Source organism: Syngnathoides biaculeatus, chromosome 3, assembly GCF_019802595.1.
Source record: "Syngnathoides biaculeatus isolate LvHL_M chromosome 3, ASM1980259v1, whole genome shotgun sequence".
In the NCBI taxonomy this organism is placed as follows: domain Eukaryota; kingdom Metazoa; phylum Chordata; class Actinopteri; order Syngnathiformes; family Syngnathidae; genus Syngnathoides; species Syngnathoides biaculeatus.
In genome coordinates, this window is record NC_084642.1 from 22,015,377 (window position 1) to 22,036,250 (window position 20,874).

General features: G+C 39.7%; 1 protein-coding gene across 1 annotated transcript in view; it reads left to right on the forward strand.

The window, feature by feature from the left end:
* cdh8 (cadherin 8) overlaps positions 1-20,874 on the forward strand; it is a 149,785-nt gene that overhangs the window by 47,243 nt on the left and 81,668 nt on the right. Inside the window, exon 3 of the mRNA XM_061814818.1 lies at positions 5,699-5,993. Within this exon, the coding sequence (XP_061670802.1) occupies positions 5,699-5,993 (295 nt within the window). The remainder of the gene's footprint in view (positions 1-5,698; positions 5,994-20,874) is intronic.

The window sequence follows — 20,874 nt, forward strand, 5'->3', positions numbered from 1 at the left end:
ACTTTCATTAATGTCTTTAAACAACATACTTCCACTGATCCATTTTTTTGAGTTGCTTATCCTCGCAAGGGTCGTGGGAGTGCTGGAGCCTATCTCAGCTATCATCGGCAAGGAGGCGGGGTACACCCTCAACTGGTTGCCAGCTCATCGCAGGGGACATAGACAAAAACAGCAGTCGTACATATCTGTTTTTTTTTTTTATTCTGCAAAGTGACAACTTAGTCATCGTTTAAACCAATGAAAATATCACAGTTCTGAGGACCCGGGTTCATATCTGGCCTCACCTGCTTACATGTTTTCCCCATGCCTTCGTGGGTTTCATCCCAGGCCTCCAGTTTCCTCCCACATCCCAAAGACATGCATGGTAGGTAATATGGATACTCTAAACTGCCCGTAGGTTTGAATGTGAGTGTGAACGGTTGTTTGTTTATATGTGCCCTGCGATTGGCTGGTTATCAGTTCAGAGAGTACCCCGCCTCTCATCCAGAATCAGCTGAGGTAGCCTCCAGCACACCCATGACCCTAGTGAGGGTAAGCAGTATGGAGAATGAATGAATGAATGAATCTTCAACAAACCCAAAATATAGTGTATGCTGTATACAGTGTGTACTGTATGAGTGCAGAAGGCTTTAAAAAAATATGTGCACTAAAATAATCCTATGTACCTTGCACTGGGGACTTGCAAACTGTTTGGCCATCGGCAAAGAATAAATATACTTTGTGTATCTGTAGAAAAAAAGACAATGACAAGCTGTCATTAATTTGCGTCCGTTTAAAGAGTTTCTCAGCATGCAGGATGTAGCGAGGCGTTTTTCCTCTAATGAGCCACATCGTTCATGTGGAATGATGCCGTAATTAGGCAAACAAAAAGTGCAAGGTGAGACAATTTAAGTGAATGTTGCTTTGTCAGTGTCTGAAAAAAAATGTCGCCTCAGGGCCAAAGTGGATTTCTGTGGACCGGTGTCGGGGGTCATCGTTTTGCTTATTTATTTTTTTAGGTTTTCGCCTTTCTGCTGCATGATCGGCTCTTGCAGTAGGGCTGACGTTGACAATGCTGTGACAGGAAACTCAATTAAAGCTGCTGAACGTTGATGTTTTTCAAAGTGCACCTTTGAGCTTAATTTTCTTTTTTTTTTTTTTTTTTGGCTGTAAAATACACATGACATCACTGGAGTCAGTCCCATTTGATTTAGAGAAAAGCAAGTCTAGTTTCATAACCAGAGTAAAATCCAGCATGGCAGGCGGCGTGAATCTGCGTTTTTGTTATTAGAGTTAGTTTACGTCAAATAAAAAATACATTGGTGAATCAAAGAGGGTGCCAAACAATAACTATGCTTGTGTGTGGTGGATGAGGTGGGGGATCCCCCGGTCCATTGTAGAGAGTGAGCTGAGGATAACTACTGGCAGTCGCGGACCTTATGTACATACGTGATTATTTGTGTGTCCCCCACACACCCACATAGCTATGCCAGACAGTGGGATCATTTGAAAAACTATAATGTGGGTTGATTTAAAAACTGTAATAGTTACAATAAATGAAATCTGTCTGACATCCACCACACATTTTCGGAACTCAGTAGCTGCCTCCCTGTGAACTGATCAAATTAACCTAAATGGCGCAAGGCCACGGTTGCTCATTAGTATAGTGGACAGTCTCTAAACAGTAGACCAGGAATTAAAACCCTGACAGGAAGTTGATTTATGGCGGCCCAAGGGTTAGCACATTTGCCTCTCAGTTCTGATGACCTGGGTTCAAATCCTGGGTCCATCTGTGTGGAGTTTGCATGATCTCCCCATCCCTGTCTAGGTTTCCTTCGGGCACTCTGGTTTCCTCCCACATCCCCAAAACAGGTTGATTGAATATTCTACATTGCCCATATGTGTGAATGTGAGTGCGATTGGTTATATTTTGTTTTTATGTGACCTGCAATTGACTGCTGACCAGTTCAAGGTGGACTCCACCTTTAGCCCAAAGATAGCTTGGATAGGCACACCGATGACCCTAGTCAGGATAAGCGGTTTAGAAAATGGATGGACGGATGGCTGGATGAGCAAGACAAAGACGTGGTCTCAGCAGTCGCAAGTTTACCCCACAGGGCTGTCAACTCCTTCACTCCACCAGAATGTCTCGCATGACATAAACTAGTCTAGCAAAACCACATAGTAAGCGCGAAAACAATGACACACCGTTATTTATGCCCTGCCTCAGTTGCTATGAAAATAGAGCCTATATAAGCCCAAACACCTTATGAATAAATTAGTACGGTTCGACCAAATCGTATTTCGCTTGGTCAAAGTTATTAGTTATTGCAAATGTTGAGGACAATTGAGTGTCCTGAACAAACCTGTCATACATGTGAGCGTATATAATTCAGTCTTCAAGACTAATGTAAACTTCTCTGTGAACATTAACGATGATTAACTTCAGCAACACCCAAAGATATATTTTTCACATAACCAAACAAACTTTTTTTTAACATGAAATACTTATTTGTCTTCAATTAACCTTACATTGGTGATTTAATTTTTTGATTTTAATTTTTTTTTTCAAATTTGGTTTTCTTGGAACCAAACATACACTTCTTTAAACATCCAAGATAATAATTCAGTACTACACCAATCATTTTAATGAGTTTTTCTAAATATTTATTCACAATTTTATCTTCAATGAACGTATTAAAGTATTTGTACTTTTGGAAACATCAAAGATGTTAGTGTCTTTACAAATATCAAAGGCATTATAGTTTTCAAGGAATCAGAAGCTTTAATTTTTTAAAACACTAAAGTTTAGTGAACCTGTTAACATACAAAACCAATTTAGTCTTCAACTAACCCAATTTTTGCTTTTTTGTCAACATCAATGATGATTTAGTTCCCAAAGAACCTCATATATGCATTTTTGTTCACAACAAAGATAATCAAATAATCCAATGTTCGATCATACTTGTAAGCACTGAGGACAGTTTAGTCTTTAGTAAACCTAACATGGGCATTTTGTAAGAATCAAAGTCAATTTAATCTTTCTGAACATAACATTGGCATTTTTGTTAACATCAAAGGCAAAGTGAGGGGCTACAGTTCACCTAGCGTTTGAGATTTTATAAACATTGCAGAAGTGAATGTTAGCCTTTGAAGGCAGTTTAGAGTCTCGTCTGTTCTCTGGGTGGATAAAACTAATCGCAAATCGCAAAGGCAGAAGCTCGAAACATTCCTCCATCGTGCTGTTGTGGCCAATGAGACTCTTGCCTGAACAAACAACATGTAACATTGTCAGATTGGAGGTATAAAAAAAAAAGTTCCTCACCTTTTGGGGTTAAGAGGAGTGAAGTAATATGAAGAGTAACAGTCAAATCAACTTCCTGTTCACTCAATTCCTTTGTAAGCACTTGAAGACATTCCATAGGAGTGCTCTCCAACATGGTGCCCATGTAATGCGTGTTCTAAAAATAGATATAGCGATGGAATGTTGGGATTTCCTAGGAATGTTGCAGAAGTGATCATTTGAAAAGTTTAAAAGGTTTTGTTCAAAGATTTATAGATGATGCATGATGATGATGTTTTTGTCAAATAATTTTTCATAGGTATTATGAGCGTGTGCTGTGTCTTCTATATGAATATCATTCTTGATATTAATATCATATAACCTGGCACCCACAACATACTTTTATTTTACATTTTGCAAACATCAAAGACAAAAAATACAGTGTAATGTAGGTGTTTTTGTAATCTACAAAGGCATTTCAGATTTCCAAGATCTGAGAGAATCTGTTTATATATAGCGTCAACTTAGTTTTATAGTTTAATAGAATTTTAATCGTATTTAAATACATTTGATTTGATATAATTTTAAATTATCTTAATATTAGAATTTTGTAAACAACAGGTCCCTGGTGAACTTACTTTAAGGATTTTTGTAAACATTAAAAGCTAATTTATGACTGTTTTGTGTAACCAAAGTTCATGTTTTAAATAATAGCGCAGTTATGGTCTTCAATTAACCTGAAGTATAGGTTTACGTAAATATAAAAGACAGCTTAGTCATCAACGTGCTCAAGATTGGTGTTTTGTCAGCACCATACACAATTTCATGTATTCAGGACCTAAGCCGTTTAGTGATTCATAGATCAGTAGCAGAACTTTCAATTGTATTTTAAAGCTGACTGGAAGCCACTGTAAGGAAGGGGAGTTATATGCTCCGACCTCATTATTCTGATCAGAACTTGAGCTGCAGCATTCTGAATGAGCTGCAGCTGTTTAATTCTCTTTTTGGGGAGTCCAGTCACAAGACCATTACAATAATCAAGTCTTGTTGTGATAAAAGCCTGGCTGAGCTTTTCCTGGTCTGCTTGACACATACAAGCCTTCAGTTAAGATATGTTCTACAGATCGTAAAAGGCAGTTTTTGTGATTGATTTCCTATGACTGTTGAAAGTCAATTGTCAAAGTGTTTTGCTACTAATGTAGATCTATCTATCTATCTATCTATCTATCTATCTATCTATCTATCTATCTATCTATCTATCTATCTATCTATCTATCTATCTATCTATCTATCTATCTATCTATCTATCTATCTATCTATCTATCTATTGTACTTCTCTCTCTGTCCGTGCAAAATATTTAACATTTGAAGACATCAAAGACATTTAAAGTCTGACGTACAGTAGACCTGAAGTTGGGCTTTTGATAATATTTAGCCAACAATTGATATTCAGCCCACAGCGGAGCTAGTATTCACATATTTGCAAACACCAAACACAGTTTAGTCTACAATTAACCCTAATGTTACCATTTTTTTTCAACATCAAAGACTTATTCAGTGATCAATGGACCCAATGTTGGGGTTTGGATATACAACACAGATAATTAAGGGGCCTCAACTAAGCTTATGTTAGTGTTTGATGATGCTTTAGAGATGATTCTCAGTGTGGTAAGCGGAAGAATCGTTGAATCAAACGTTCAAATTGCGCATCATGTTAAAGTGGTTTAAAGCTTTAACTTTTAGTCCAGCATAGTACGTTTGTTGAGTCCCATTGAAATATATTTGTGTTTAAGTAGTCTTTTATAAATGTTTGCTTCCAAACAAACAGAAATGGTTCACTTGAATTAGTTTTAAAGAGTCTGTTTGACACACAGGCAAACTGTTGATTGTTGTTATGATTCTTTATCTGATAGTTTTTAGCTTGTCCTGTCAAATCGTTTTTTCTTGTATGTTGGTTGTCCTGACCAGGACACTCTTGTAAAAGAGAATTTTGACCTCACTGAGGTTTTTTCTTCCTGGCTGGATAAAGGTTTAAAAAATGTACTTTCATACTTTTAATATTGTGTGGAATATATTTCAATTGAATCATTATGTCAGTAAAGGTTCTCATTTTTTTCTAGTTTGAGAGCTGCACTGATGTTCAAACTCAGCATTGTTACAGTGGTTTAGAATGTTAAATATATTTTTTTAGATCGAGGTGGTACTTGGGGAGCCACTTATTGTTTTTAGGTCCTACTTGATGGAAGAAGTAGTCTTGGTCTTCTAAGAAATTTTTCTTTTTTTTTTTTTTTTTTAAATTTTAGATTTTGGAAGGATAAGACAATCCACTCGACAAAGAACCAATCTTGTGTTTTTCTTGACCATCTGAGACATTTTAGTCTTTAATGTACCTAATGAGCTGGCTCGGGACATCATCGGTTTTCCTCTCTCTTACAGCTCCACACGGACTTGGACGTAGGTGGCAAGCGCATTAAGTATGTGCTGGCTGGCGAGGGGGCCGGCACCATCTTCGCCATCAATGAGCTTACCGGCGATATCCACGCCATGAAGAGGCTGGACCGCGAGGAGAAGGCCGAGTACACCCTCACGGCTCAGGTCATTAACGCCGACACTGACGAGCCGCTGGAGCCACCGTCCGAGTTCATCATCAAAGTGCAAGATATCAACGACAATCCACCACAGTTCATCGAGGGTCCTTATCGGGCAGCCGTTGCCGAGATGTCGGCGGTCGGTGAGTCACAATCGCACTCTAATGTGTGGCCCCAGCATCAAAATAATGAGCACAAGAGCACCGGGACGTTACTATTTGTAAGAGAACTGGGGCGGACGATTATTAAATGAGGACAAAGTAAATCAAATTAATGCAACGTGATTTTGGTGACTTTAATTGCCTTTTACTTTACAGTAATCCTCTCCTCTTAGTGGTTGACTATTTGAGGATTCACCAATTAGTTTTTTGTTTCTCGGGAACATATCCTCTTACTCTTTAAAAAACAAAAAAAAAGGTAGTTTCTGTGCCAGTTCCATTACGCTCTATGATTCTACAAGAAGACAAGCATATATTATTTCTCCTCTGCAAAAAATGAGTAATATCACTGCAGTTTAGAGAGTCACTAAGAGTAGTTGGGTGGACCTCTTCTTTTTGGTGCATGAGTGTATTATTGTGCCCTATGGTGGGCAAGATGTACACACCAGAAGGAGGTGCAATTAATTTATCAAAATGAAGCAACTTTTGAAATCTGTATCTTCTATTGATTTATGGTGCTGGATAACTATATTGTTCACATAGAGTTTTATACGATATAATCTGATCATTCACATTACAAAACACATTACAATAAATTTATTTGGGCTTTTCCTGGCAGCTGGAACAGATATTTGCCATTTTCAATAATTTCTCTATGACCAAAGATGGTTTGATATACGAGTGTTTTGAGTTACAAGCGTGGTAACATAGTAAATTAAATTCCAATTCATGCCACCACTGTCTTCCGCTTCACAGGAGCATGGTTGACTAAGGTTTGGGGATCAAATCTTGACTGCAGCCTCCATCTTTTGTGGAGTTGGCATGTGTGGCTTGCGCTTGCGCCTGGTTTATTCTGTACTCAACCTTTCAGAATCCAGAAATGTACGTTGGCTTGTTTGAAGCTCAACAAAATTATCAATAATGACTGAGAATTGGTGCTTGAGGATGCTATTCAAGTGACACTATTGAATACTGTTTTTTTTTCTTTGGCTTACCTGAGTCATGCTAAAGTAGGCAGTCCTGCTCTGTCATACATTGTAAAAAAAGTTACTCATAATTTAAAAAAAAAAAAAAAAATCACCAGGAATCTTTAATACATTAACATACGCAGCTAGCAGGCTGGCAAAAAAAAGTGCCAAAATGCGACCTTTTGTTATTGCATTGTCACGTGTTCAGTGAGTCATGTGATATATACACTGGAGCACAAACTAATGAGATATTTATGGAAGGATGAGAAAGAAAAAAAACAGGATGTAATGTTTTATGGATGATGAAGGGGTGTGGGTTTCCTGAGTGGGAACACTGAGATTCGGTCCTCGCATGAGGAGGCGGGCCCAAAGAATTCAAGACAGTACGTAGGCCAAACAATATCATGCGTTTCTATGCTTTTTTGGTCCTTTGTCCACGTTGAAGAATGGTCAAATAAAATGTCTTAGCAATAATAAGAAGAATATGAATAAGAATAAGAAGAATATGGCAGTGAAGTGTGTCATTATGAAAATATTATTACAGTTGCAAAATATTTTCCAGACTTTGGTCAATTTTACTCAGTGTTCACTGACTTTCCATTTTTGGCATCCTATCGAAGTTTGTTTCCCGTGCAAGTTCCTGTTGCAATTTCCCCAAAAGTGTTTGAGATACACATTCTCTGTCCAGTCAAGATTATCATCAGAGTCGAGGTTCAAACTGTTTTTTTTTTTTCAATGAAATGCATTCCTTTTCACTTTGCCCCTTGCTGGTTGCATCTTTTGGTTCTGTTGTGTCCTCTTCTAGCACTTTGAGGCCTCCTTATCATCATGAGTCTCTGAGCTTTTGCCGCTCTTTGCAGTGAGGGTTCATTCGTCCTCTTCATCATCATCATCATCATCTTCTTCTTCTTCTTTCCAGAGTTGCTCATCATAACCATTTTCAAAACATTGTCAATGCAGTATTTTTGTTTTCCATCCAAACACAAAATTGGTAATTCTCCATCCGTCCACCCATCCATTTTTTTGAGTTGCTTATCCTAATGAGGGTCACAGGAGTGCCAGAGCCTATCCAAGCTATCTTTGAGGAGGAAGAACGGTACACCCTGAACTGGGTTAGGGGTCAGCCAATCACAGGGGACAGAGAAACACACAACAGTCGGATTCACAGTCACACCTACAGGGAATTTAGAGTGTCCAATAAATTCATGTTTTTGAGATGTGGGAGGATGCCAGGTGAAAACCCATGCAGGCAGGGGGAGAACATGCAAACTCCACACAGGCGGGGCTGGGATTGCCGGGTCCTCAAAATTGTGAGGCCAACGGTGTAACTAGTCATTCCTCCTTGCCCTGTCATGTACCAATTAATGTAATTTAAACATTTTATTAGCTTGATTGAAAAATCAAAACACTTCATTATGTGTTTAATGTAAGAAAAACATAAAATAACAACTGGTTTACTTGGAGTTTCTTGTGCTTTTAGACCCGCTGTCTCAGATTTTATAGTTTTTTTAAAAACATTTTTTACACAGTTCTACTAAAACACTGGTTGTAAAATATTGAGTAATTTCACTTTGCAAATAACCCAGCAACTCTTTGCATTGTTTCAGTAAAATGTTTGAACTTGTTCTTAGCGCAACTTCTTTAAATTTGACAAACACTATCTTCAAAATAAGATGCGTCTCATTTTTCAAATGTGGCATTCTCGGAAGGTCTGTTGAAAGCCGTTTGCTTAGGGAATTACTGCTGTCCAATGGATTTCCGTGCATTACAAGGATCTGTACTAATACATCAGGTTTTTCAAGGAAAAAAAGACATTACAGTCATGATATAAAGGGCTCCAAAGTTCTTGCATTATATATACATTATCTTTGGATTTATAGGGTAAATTACTTACCCCAATCATTATTCATATAACTTTCCTACAAATGAATTTCTTCACATTTCTCCCAGTTACTTTGGCATAAAAATGCTATATGCCACAAATATATATGTTTATAAAATATGTGATTTTCGGCATCTCCTAGAATGTTTGGTCTGAGTTGCGGCTCTCAACCCCCCTCCCAAACTGGGTCACCGATGGATGCTATTTGCCACAAGCTAACATTCTCATTGGGCCGCAAGCCGGGCACGCAATCCTCATCTCACTCAATGCTAATATATTCATAGATTCATATTCTCATTCGCAGTCATGCATTCAAAGGAGTGCAATGGTGTGATCACACAATTCTAATGCATATATGAGACTGGCAAAAGGCCCCCGCTAGTGTCTCAGTCTGTTGCCACGCGGACCCCCGAGCGGCGGGGGGTCTCCTTTAGAAGGAGATCAGAGCATCGTTATACAGCTTTGACACTGGACGAGTCGAGTGAGGACACCGTCGCCAAGTGTCGCTTTTCCTTGTTTGAACCCCCTTGTGTTAGGTGGCCTTCTACAAAACCACAACAGCGGAACTTTCTGAAATCCGCTAAGGAGAAAGTGCCGATTACACTCTCTCACTTCCAAAAGAATGGCGGACTTACTATGTCTTTTGTTACATGAGTTCTTGAAACTTTGGGTCCATTCATGACGGACATATCTACCATATTTAACGTTGCCAAGTGAAAATGGCTTCTGGGGAGCAGTTTTTTTTTTTTTTGTGTGTGAACATATTAGGAGTACAACAGGCAATTTTTTGAGCGAGGCCAAAATGACCCTAAAATGACAAATTACGTCTCTTCTCAAGCATGTCGTGAGACTTTTTTTTTTTTTCTACATCCACTCAAGATAGACCCGTTCACCAAATGTCATGTTGCTTATTGAAAATGGCAACCAGAGCTTAAAAAAAAAAAAAAAACAATTCCAGTGAGTATGGGGAAGCCCTTCAAATGGCCAAATTAATCCACATTTTAATGCATATTAACCCCTCTTAATTAACCAACCTACCTACCCGAACAAACGACTTCCAACCTCAAAGGCGTTCTTTACCTTCGCCCTCGACTTCAGTCTATTGTGGTGTGGCAATTAAAATGGCCGGCATAGCGGGGAAAATGAAAGTCAGAGAAAAGTCACACGTCTTATCTGAGTGCGCCTTTTAGAAAGAAGAACAAAAGGTCTTTCTCCTTCATTTCCCATTAACCCCCATGCTCCTCAGCGTACAGGAAACATGGCCACCTCGCTGGCCCCGTGTCACATATCTCATCCAGTGCCGGGGATGAGCGCTTCCTGCATGGTTGGGGGGTGGGGGTTTCTGGTGACATTCATTGAGGGGGGATTTGCTATATAGCTGCAGTGCTCGACAGATAAAAGCCAAGCGTTGTAGTCCGTTTCTCGGCACGCTGGCTGATAGCGAGTGAATACGCTTGATGCCTGGCCGCGACCACGCTGATGAGGTCTGGAGTGGAACTGACAGCCAATGTGGCGTCGTCAGGGAAGAGAGAGGCAGCCTTTTTTACGGTCCAGATTAGATGTCTGATTGTTCGACACAGGTGGCTTCGCGCACAGCGGGTAGCGTTGCAGTGAGCTCTGCATTGTCTGGAATGGCGGCGGCATCTCGTTAGTGCCGCACTGTAATTACATTGAAATGCTGCTCGGCACGGAGACGCTGCACAGATGAGCTCGAGTTCATCAGCAGCCACTTCACTTGCTCTCCATTCTTCCTGTGGACTTTATAGGCACTTAGTGGCTTTTTGTATTAGGGGCTAGCAGGGAAGTGGCCAAACAGATCCGGCAGGGAAAAAAAAAGCAGTTTGTGTCATACATTCATGATTCCTTCACACGTTTTTGTGTGTCCTCTCATGGCAGGCATGCTGACCAAATGTCATGTTGCTTCATTATCCAATAGTTCCAGGAGCCGCTATTGAGTCAATATTTGGGTTCATGCCCATGACCCCTTCAAAATGTAAATTGTAATCTAATTCAATCAATTTTGCATTGATAGACATTCCCCCCTCCCGCTCTTTGGTTATCCAAAAGCACAATTGATATGAGTCCCGATCTGTGTGTCGTTTCCTTTTCTTTTATTTTCTAGCTGTCAACTCCTCTCTGCTGTACGGGAAATTAACCTTAGCCCCTTCAAAGTGACAACCCTAAAATGGCTGCTTCAAACCAAAATAGCAGACTTCCGTTTTGTCCATGGGCTCCTCAGACTTATTTTTGTGTCTACTCAAAAAGAAATGCCAACTAAATTTCATGTTACCAACTAAAAATGGTTTTGGTGATGGAATGTTTTTCCCCAAACCTTTGATGCTTTTAAAAGATTTCTGTTTATATCTATCCAGATTTTTTTCTATATCTGGGGGCAGCAACAAGGTGCCGGCAGCTCGGTTGAGTATTTGATCATAAACACCTCTTCCTTTCCTGTTGCATTGCCTGAAGTTCCCCAATGTTGTTTGCCAAAGTAGTTACTGATAGTTTAGTGGTACACTTGGCTGACTTTGGTGAAGGCAGCAGGAGTTCAGTTCTCACTCAGTGGTTGGTCTAAATGTGAGTGCAAATGGTTTTGTGTCTATATGTGCCCTGCAACTGACTGGCAACCAGTTCCGGGTGTATCACGCCCTTTGACCAAAGTCAGCTGCGATAGGCTACCGCAACGCTAACCAGGAAAAGCAATAATAAATGGACGTTTGCCAAACTTTTAATGATTTTTACCTTACCAATTCTTTCCAGAAAAGAGTGACAAATAGCATATGACCAGGAAATAAAATTAGCGCATTTCTGTTGATCTACAAAGCGAGGAACATTTTTCGTTGTTCTGGTATGTCGCATAGCCAAGTGGTTGATAGCCAAGTATTTTATGTTCTGTCCTTTTGAGATACGCTATTGTTTTTTTTTTTTTTTTTTATACCTGGAGTGTTTGAGGAAAACTTAGTGGCAGGAAAGTCGTCGGTCGGAGAGCGAGCTGGAGAGCGACAAGTCTTTCAAGCAAACAACTGAGCCTTCCTGAATGTTTAATTAATCAGCTGTGACAAAAGGGAACAACAGTCAACAAAGAGATGCTGATTTCCATTTCTTATGCATTAGTCCCAGACGGCGAGTCGCAGAGTTCTGTCAAGTACGACTTTGTCTCCAAAAAAGAACCCTCAGCGAGGGATACAGAGTATCAGTTCACCAATGTTTTGTGTTAACACAGAGAGACTCTTTGCTCGCTCTTTTGTTCCTCCTCAAAATGATGTGGAAGCTACAAACTGCAGATGGGAACTAGTGTTGGTTACACACCTGTCCTCACGAGCTGTGTCGGGTTTGTAAGCACTGCTGGGATATAGGAAATTTTCCACAGAGAATTCTAAGATTGCACGGTGGAACAACTGGTTACAGCGTTGGCCTCACAGCACAGCACTCCCACAACTCTTGTGAGGATAAGCAGCTAAAAAAATGGATGGATGGATAATTTTCTTCCCAATACTAGGCACATACAATACCATTTCCAATTTTCATTTTTATTCAACATTTTTTAAATGTTATTTTTGGAGTAATATTTTGAGCATTATTACTTTGGTTCTTTTTAGATAGTTCAAATGTCCATAAAGCTTTGACTGGTTCCACTCCCATTAGTATAATGGTGGTCATGGGAACTGCTGCATTGTTGTGCATGTGCAGTAAAGGTGAAAACGTATTAAGGACTCAGTTTGAATAGTAAGTACGGTAGTACAAATACATTATATAGGGCATTAACATTAAATCTTTTATATGATGGATTCTTTTTATCCACTAAAACAAAGACCACAATTTTTCAATATTTTCAAATTATTTTAATTTTCAACTTTTATTCATATGATTTCTCTTATTGTGAAGTATTTTTCACACCTTGACAAAGCTCTGTAATACCGTCCCTAATCTACAAGTGTGTTGATCATGGCACAGCTTTTAATTAAAAGCACTCATTTTGCTCTATTTGTGAAGGCTTAAACACAATTAGATTATTAATTGATTTGTGTGGATTGCACAGATCTCAAAGGATTAGCCCGTTCTGTTATTTCCTTGTAATGGGGTCGTCGTCTTTAAGGCAATTTACAAGCTGACGAATTTCTCCCGGCATGAGAGTGTCCCAGCCATATGCCGATGTCGGTGGGCTCCAAAGTTCCCCAGCAGCTAACAGCAGGGCGGAACGCCATGGAAAACGACAAAGTCAACCTGAGCGAGGTTTAATCAGGAGGTGGCCCGACCCTTCTTTCCCTTTCGCTAAATTGCCGTAGAAATGCACAAAGTTCCAGCATGCAGTTGATGTGAAGGATGGACCTCAGGTGTGTCATTATCGCGGCGGTTAATAAACGGCCTGGTGCAGCCAGATGGGGAAAAACTACTTGCCACTTGATCACCTGTAAGCAGGGAGCAGTGCCAAAAATGTGTCCGTTGGAACGGAGTAATAGATTACCTAGAGCTGATTTGCATTTTCGGACTCGTTAAGGGAGGCATGGCAAGGCAAGCGTTCTGTGGCGTAATTATATTTTTGAATATGCACAGGCTTGTCACTGCGCAAACCAGCAAATTTCATCAAGGGCGAAATGCAAAGAAATGAGCTCGTTGCTTCCACCACCAGATGCATGAAAAGGTGTGGAGAGGCTTTGGAATATTACTTGGATTTCTGGATGAATTAGTCATAAAAGGAGATCTGATCTTCATCAATGTCACAACAAAGTGAAATGCAGCCTACTTATAATACCACACAAATTATGATTTTATTGGAGATACGATGGAGAAAAACGAATGAGAACCCCATGCTAATGCCTCTCAAAGAGAGTCCACTAAATTTGATGAGATCATAGAAGTCCATTAAAGCTGCTTTGCTCTATAAGAAACATACCCGTTTTGATTTTTTTTTAATTATTATTATTGTCAAGAACCATTGCTTGAGTTGAAACATGCATAAAACAAAAGTCTCACAGAATTCTGATAATTAAGAACTGTTAAAATATCACAAAACTGTTAAGGGTCACAAATGAATCTATAAAAGCCTTCTGAAAGCTATGGTAAGATATATTGTCTGTAAATTAACATAGTTGATGATATCTCAAAACGATTGACTTGGGAACTGTCTTTCTAATTTGTTTGCAATCTTACAAACTAAGTAGGATATTAAAAAAAGGACAGCTGGAAATTGATGAAATTACAATAAAATGGCCTCTTAAAACCCTAATTATTCAATTTTCATTTTAAATGTCTTTTTGAGACTTTTATATGTCCAGTGCTAAATTTTCAGTAAATTCCTGGGGCATTACTATATGAATCTTTCGGGGCCATGACCACAATCATGACCACATTTATTATTATTAAATTTATTTTTCCAGTTTGAACGTGTCTGAAAATTTGTTTGAAGTAAGTTTTAATCAAGAAAAAAAGCGTAAAAAACGCAATTTATTGACCTTTTTAAAAAATATTTTGGAACGACAAGATTAATTCATTTGTTTTTGGGATGCAGATCAAATGGATAACATGCGACAAAGGTTCACAATTACATCTTTGAATTCATGGTGCTTAAATCTAGATGTGTGAAACAACATAGGGTGTAGCACCTTCTCTTTGAGGCCACCCACTTTTCAAGTGAATAAAAGTAGTGGAATAGGTTTATATTGGTTCAGGTCTTGCCTTTTAGATTGAGTTCTTAAACATTAGACTACATTGACTTTCACCTGTGAAAACTGCAACATGAAGTCCAGAGAGGCATCTATGGGAGGAAAACAAAACATTCTGAAGCTGAGAGAAGAGGGAAAAATCGATCAGAGCTATTACAGAAACATTGGGCAAAGCCAATACAACAATTTGCGATGTCCTGAAAAACAAAGAAGCTACTTGTGTACTGAGAAACAGAAATTGAACAGGTTGGCCAAAGGTATGATGACAGAAACATTTTGAGAAGCTGTGAAGAAACACTCAAAGACAACAGCCAACCTCCACAGACCAGCAGATGGAGGTATTCAAAATCCACTGTTCAAAGAAGACTTTGAGAGAAGTATACAGGCCATATCAACAAGATGTAAACCACTCGTCTGCAAAAATAATTGTAGTTGTGTTTGGCAAAAAACTACGATGAGCCACACAAGTTTTGGAACAAAGTTTTATGGATTGATGGGACCAATATTAACCTCTATCAAAGTGATGGAAAGGCCAAAGTATGCAGAAAGGAAGGATCTGCTTGCGATCCAAAACACACAAGTTCATCTGTGAAGCCTGGTGGACGTAATGTCTTAGCTTGGGCATACCTGGCTGCTTCTGGAAGGGGCTCACTAGTCTATATCGATGATGTAACTCATTATGATAGCAGGAGAATGAATTATGAAGTCTACAAAACCATTTTGTATGGCAGTTTACAGAAAAATGCATCTAGACTAATTGGCAGAAGCTTCATCACGCAACAAGACAATGACCCAAAACAAATAATGTCATCAGGGGAGAGGGGGAAATGTAAATACCATGAAATACTGATTTTTTTTCATCTAATATTTATCTTTTGATCTGCAACCCAAATGTTTTCAGTTTGCGACAAAAACAAAGGACTAGACCTTGCTGTTCTAATACTTTTGCAAGGGACTATCTTTTGGATCCATGGAAAGAGAGGAAAGCCATTTTAAAGGGCATTTCACGCTCTACTTGGCCCAGATGTTCTTTTGAAAAATATTATCTTTCCATGCAGGAAGTGATGATCATATCTCGGGAAGTTAGGGATTATTAAATGCACTTTACCTTATAATGAGAATCTTGCAGTGTTTCCAGGTCACGCAAATAAGAAGTTATAAAAAGCAAGTGTGGCTTCTGGTCCCGGACTTTAGTGCGGCAGCTTGGCAAATGAAGTCGGTGGCACAAGGCCCCTGGCCCTTTAACACAGTGGGCAGCTGGGCAGAGGCACATCTGACCAGCCAGGGGGGGTTGAGTGATGGCTGGCATTGGTGGGTTTAGAGGGATAGAACCGGGCCAAAAGCTTAGACTTAGTGGCCTTTGTGTGCTACTCTATGAATCCAGCTCGGCCAGGCCTCAGAGGCCTTCAACTTTAGGTTAGGGTGAAAAAGAAAAAGAAAAAATAATTTGTCATACCCGTACTTGTACCCAAGGAGGAAATGGCTTGAAAGATGTTTTTTACCACCTGGAATCAAAACTTTGTCCAGAAAAGACACAGGGAAGCTGGTTTACACATTCATTTTCAGTCGATTGGACTACACTGTTCCCCCCATTTCTCATGGAATAGAATCCCACCAATAACAACGTGATTGTTGCCTCCCAAAAAGAAAGAAAAAGGTTTTTAATCACACATACAGTATATGCCAAAAGATTGCAACTAAGGATACAGAACAATGCAATGCCTATATGACGCTTCTTCCCTCACTCAACATACGTCGATGGTAAAGAGATGCCAAAATTGGTGCCAAAGCATTCATTCATCTTTTCCACTTATCCTCACAAGGGTCGTGGGTGTGCTGGAGGCTATCTTTAGGTGAGAGGCAAGTACACCCTGAACTGCCCACCAGCAAATCACAGGGAACATATAAACAACCATTCACAGCTCAGGGCAATTCAGTCTTCAATCAACCTACCACAGAGGATATCATGATGTGGGAGGAAACCAGAGTACCCGAAGAAAACCCATGCAGGCACAGGGACAACATGCAAACTCCTCACTAGTGGGGCTAGGATTTGAACCACAGTCCTCAGAACTGTGAGGCCATCACCACCAGCCGGCACCAAAGCAATATATCTCAGCGAACAATGAAAAAAAGTTTGTGCATCATATACAAGGCGAGTGATCCAGTTCCTGGTCAAGGTTTTACTGGTACCAGGAAACTGGACCTTATCATAATGGTCCTAAAATTGACATAATTATGTACATGTTCAAATGAAGTGCATTCAAAGGACTGTTTTTTCAGTGTACTGGCTTCATGCAAATCAACCAATAGCTTTTAAAATACTTACTGTACATGCATCCTGAACGCTTGTCACAGGCATCTGACAGGGGCGAGGACCCAAATGCAGGACTCCGAGGCAGTGACATGATGTTGAGGGTAGTTTAATTCAAACCAGAGGTCATACACAGGTAAGCAGTACAAAAACTCCAAAGGCACAAAAACATGTGGCAAAAGGCAAGGTCAAAAATCGTGAAAACGAAGTTGGATTACTACGAAGCAAAAAACAGGACTTGACTTAGCTACGGTGGCACAGGAACGATGACCATGACACCAAGGGGCTTGTGTACTCACGCAGACTAATGCAGTCTCATGCAACGACCTGGCAACTAGCAAAGCTTAAATACATGCCACAATTACGACAATGAGCCGCAGGTGAGGAGCTGCCGCACAGAGCGGTGGCCTGGCCATGCCCCTAACAACACCTAAGATCGGCTCAAGTTGTCGTTACTTTCACATCTGGCCTGAAATTATTGCTTACTGACGCTTTTACATGGATCAAGAATGTTTTGTGTTTTTTACCATCTTGCTTTATGACAGTTTGTGATTTAACTAATTTTATTATTCCATGTATTTATTTATCTAGCTTTTATTTTGAAGTTTTACTTGATTTTTCAGCTTTGCATGTTTTAATCATCATTTCTTTACCACATTTCTTAAATTTTACTTATATTTTGAACTAAATAATTTTTTTTCTGTCTCTGTATTTTTTCTTCAATTTTATAGTAATATTTTTCTAAAATTCCCATTGTTTATTTATGATTATTTTTTCTTTTATTAGTTTTGTATCTTGTATCTGATATTTTTTGGGGGGAAATGGGTTAGATTCTTGTATTTTTTTCCCTTGTATAAATTTTGTGATAATTTTTTTTCTTTGTACTTTTGTTTTAGCATTTTCTACTTCTAGTTGTTTCTAGTTTTCAATCTAGTAGTTGTTTTGTCAAATATTTTAAAATGTTTCAATATTTTTGGGGAGTATTTTGAACATTATCGCTGATATTTTGAGATGTAGCACTCCCAGTTCTTTGAAGTACATCGGCAATAATATGATGCTAAAAGATCACTAGCTCGCAAAAATCGGGATATGACATTTTCATACCTTCTTATATACTGTATCTACTCATAGCCATCTCACCTTCCATGCGTCGTTGTGCAAGTTCATGTTTGTGAGTCCGCCATTGCCATATTCAATTGTGTGATCCGCCGTACGTGTCACCTGCCACAATCCCAAATGCTTTCTTTTTATTTTTTCTTTTCTGCTTGGCCATTTGTCTTCTCTGCACTTGCCTGTAGCTACTGCAGATGATGTGTCAACGGTCTGACTTGGCACCTTTGCAGAGGCTATATTTTATTTATACTTTTTCAGGAGAAAGCAGGTACAAACAAACAAAACAAAAACTATCACTGCCAGATCTCTTGTTTATAAAAACTATGTGGCTTAATGTAAGTCATGTGCACACTATGTGAATGTGAGAATGTAGAATAAGATAAAAAAAAGTGCAACTATTTGGATTTCATTCGAAACCAATAGTTTTGAAATGCAAATACTAAGAGAAGGTCAGAAGGAGCTACATTGTGTCTTTGTGGATCTAGAGAAAGCCTATGACAGAGTACCAAGAGAGGAACTGTGGTACTGCATGCGTAAGTCTGGTATGGCAGAGAAGTATGTTAAAATAGTACAGGACATGTATGATGGCAGCAGAACAATGGTGAGGTGTGCCTTAGGTGTGACAGAGGAATTTAAGGTGGTGGTGGGACTGCATCAGGGATCAGCTCTGAGCCCCTTCCTGTTTGCAGTGGTAATGGATAGGCTGACAGATGAGGTTAGACTGGAATCCCCTTGAACCATGAAGTTCGCAGATGATATTGTCATATGCAGTGAAAGCAGGGAGCATGCAGAGGAACAATTGGAAAGATGGAGACATGCACTGGAAAGGAGAGGAATGAAGATTAGCCGAAGTAAAACAGAATATATGTGCGTGAATGAGAAAAGTAGAGGGGGAAGATTGAGGCTACAGGGAGAAGAGATAGCGAGGGTCGACGACTTCAAATACTTGGGGTCAACAATACAGAGCAATGGAGAGTGTGGTCAGGAAGTGAAGAAACGGGTCCAAGCAGGTTGGAACAGCTGGCGAAAGGTGTCTGGTGTGTTATGTGACAGAAGAGTGTCTGCTAGGATGAAGGGCAAAGTTTACAAAACAGTGGTGAGGCCGGCCATGATGTACGGATTAGAGACGGTGGCACTGAAGAAACAACAGGAAGCTGAACTGGAGGTGGCAGAAATGAAGATGTTGAGGTTCTCGCTCGGAGTGACCAGGTTGGATAGGATTAGAAATGAGCTCATTCGAGGGACAGCCAAAGCTGGATGTTTTGGAGACAAGATTCGAGAGAGCAGACTTCGATGGTTTGGACATGTTCAGAGGCGAGAGAGTGAGTATATTGGTAGAAGGATGCTGAGGATGGAGCTCCCAGGCAAAAGAGCGAGAGGAAGACCAAAGAGAAGGTTTTTGGATGTGGTGAGGGAAGACATGAGGGCAGTTGGGGTTAGAGAGGAAGATGCAGGAGATAGGCTAAGATGGCAAAAGATGACACGCTGTGGCGACCCCTAACGGGACAAGCCGAAAGGAAAAGAAGAAGATAATGACTTGGACGCTTCCATTTTTGGTCAGGATTGTAAAATTAGCCAAAATTAATAGGGTTAATGCAGTGACTCAGCTATAGAGCTTTGGCCTCACTGAGGACCGGCATTCAAATCCTGGCCCTGGCTGTGAGGAGTTTGCATGTTCTCCCCGTACCTGTGAGGGTTTTCTCCGGGAACTCCGGTTTCCTCCCACATCCCAAAAACACGTATTGTAGGTTGATTAAGGACTCCAAATTGCCTGTTGTGAGTGTGAATGGTTGTTTGTCCCTGTGTGTCCTGCGATTGGCTGGCAACCTATTCAGGATCTACGCCCCCTTCTACCCGAAGATAGTTTGGATAGGCTCCAACGTTGCCGTGATTGATGGGTTGATGGATGTGTTTATACATATCAAAAGGCAATTAATCAAGCAAGCAGTCAATCAATCAAACGGATTGCTAGTTATGATGTTCACGGCCCAATGGCTCATCTGTACTGTACAAATGCAAAAGGCAGTTCTACTTTTTGTGTCCTACCAAACAGTCTACATGGAAATGTCTCGACTGTTTCACGAACATCCTAGAGGATGCTCCTTTTTGTGCTGGTTAGTACATGAAGAATGTCTATCTGCCAACATTAACCCTGGCACCTTCTCTAGAGGGAGAGCAAGAAGTAATGAAGTTCTTCAAGATGATTTCCATAAGATCCCAACCGGGCATCTGAAATTGGATTTCTTCTGTTCTCGCCAAGCTTTACTTCTTCAAGACCTTAAAGATGCCGTGCTTGTAGAAGGTAAATGAGAGGAAAAAAAATTACTTTCATAAATGAGGATAGCCATGCAGATCTGCCATGTACAGAAACACCCTTTGTATTTTATAGCATCAGAATTCTAATCAAAAAACGTTTAATGTTGTACTTCTCGGCATCTTTTTTTTCCTAGAAGGAAGATAAAATAATGGTGTTGAACTTATTTAAGAAGAAAACATTTCAAGTTTCTGCTTCAATTTAAATGTCATTCAATGTGCTCAAGCTTACCATCCAGACAGAGATGGTGGACCCCTATTTAAAGGCATCCTGCGAAAAATTAGAAGGAGCATGTGGTTTGTTTTTCAAAATTGTATGTTTGTAAAAATGAGGTGGAGCCACCTCATTATCACAAACATGCAACTTGAGTTCAAGTGTGAGCAACTGCTTTGTGCTTCTGTGCATCGTCCCTATGCAATTTCTCCTCTTTCTTCCCAGGAAAAGAACTGGAAAGACAACAGTTGGCATTTGTCTGTTTATTATGGTTACATATCCAAGGCAGCTCAGGATTTTTTTTATTCCATAGAAACTTTTTCATAGTCATTTTTACCTCATTCTCGATCATGGGTACACTGGGACGAACCTAATTCTCACAATGTAACATTCATTAAA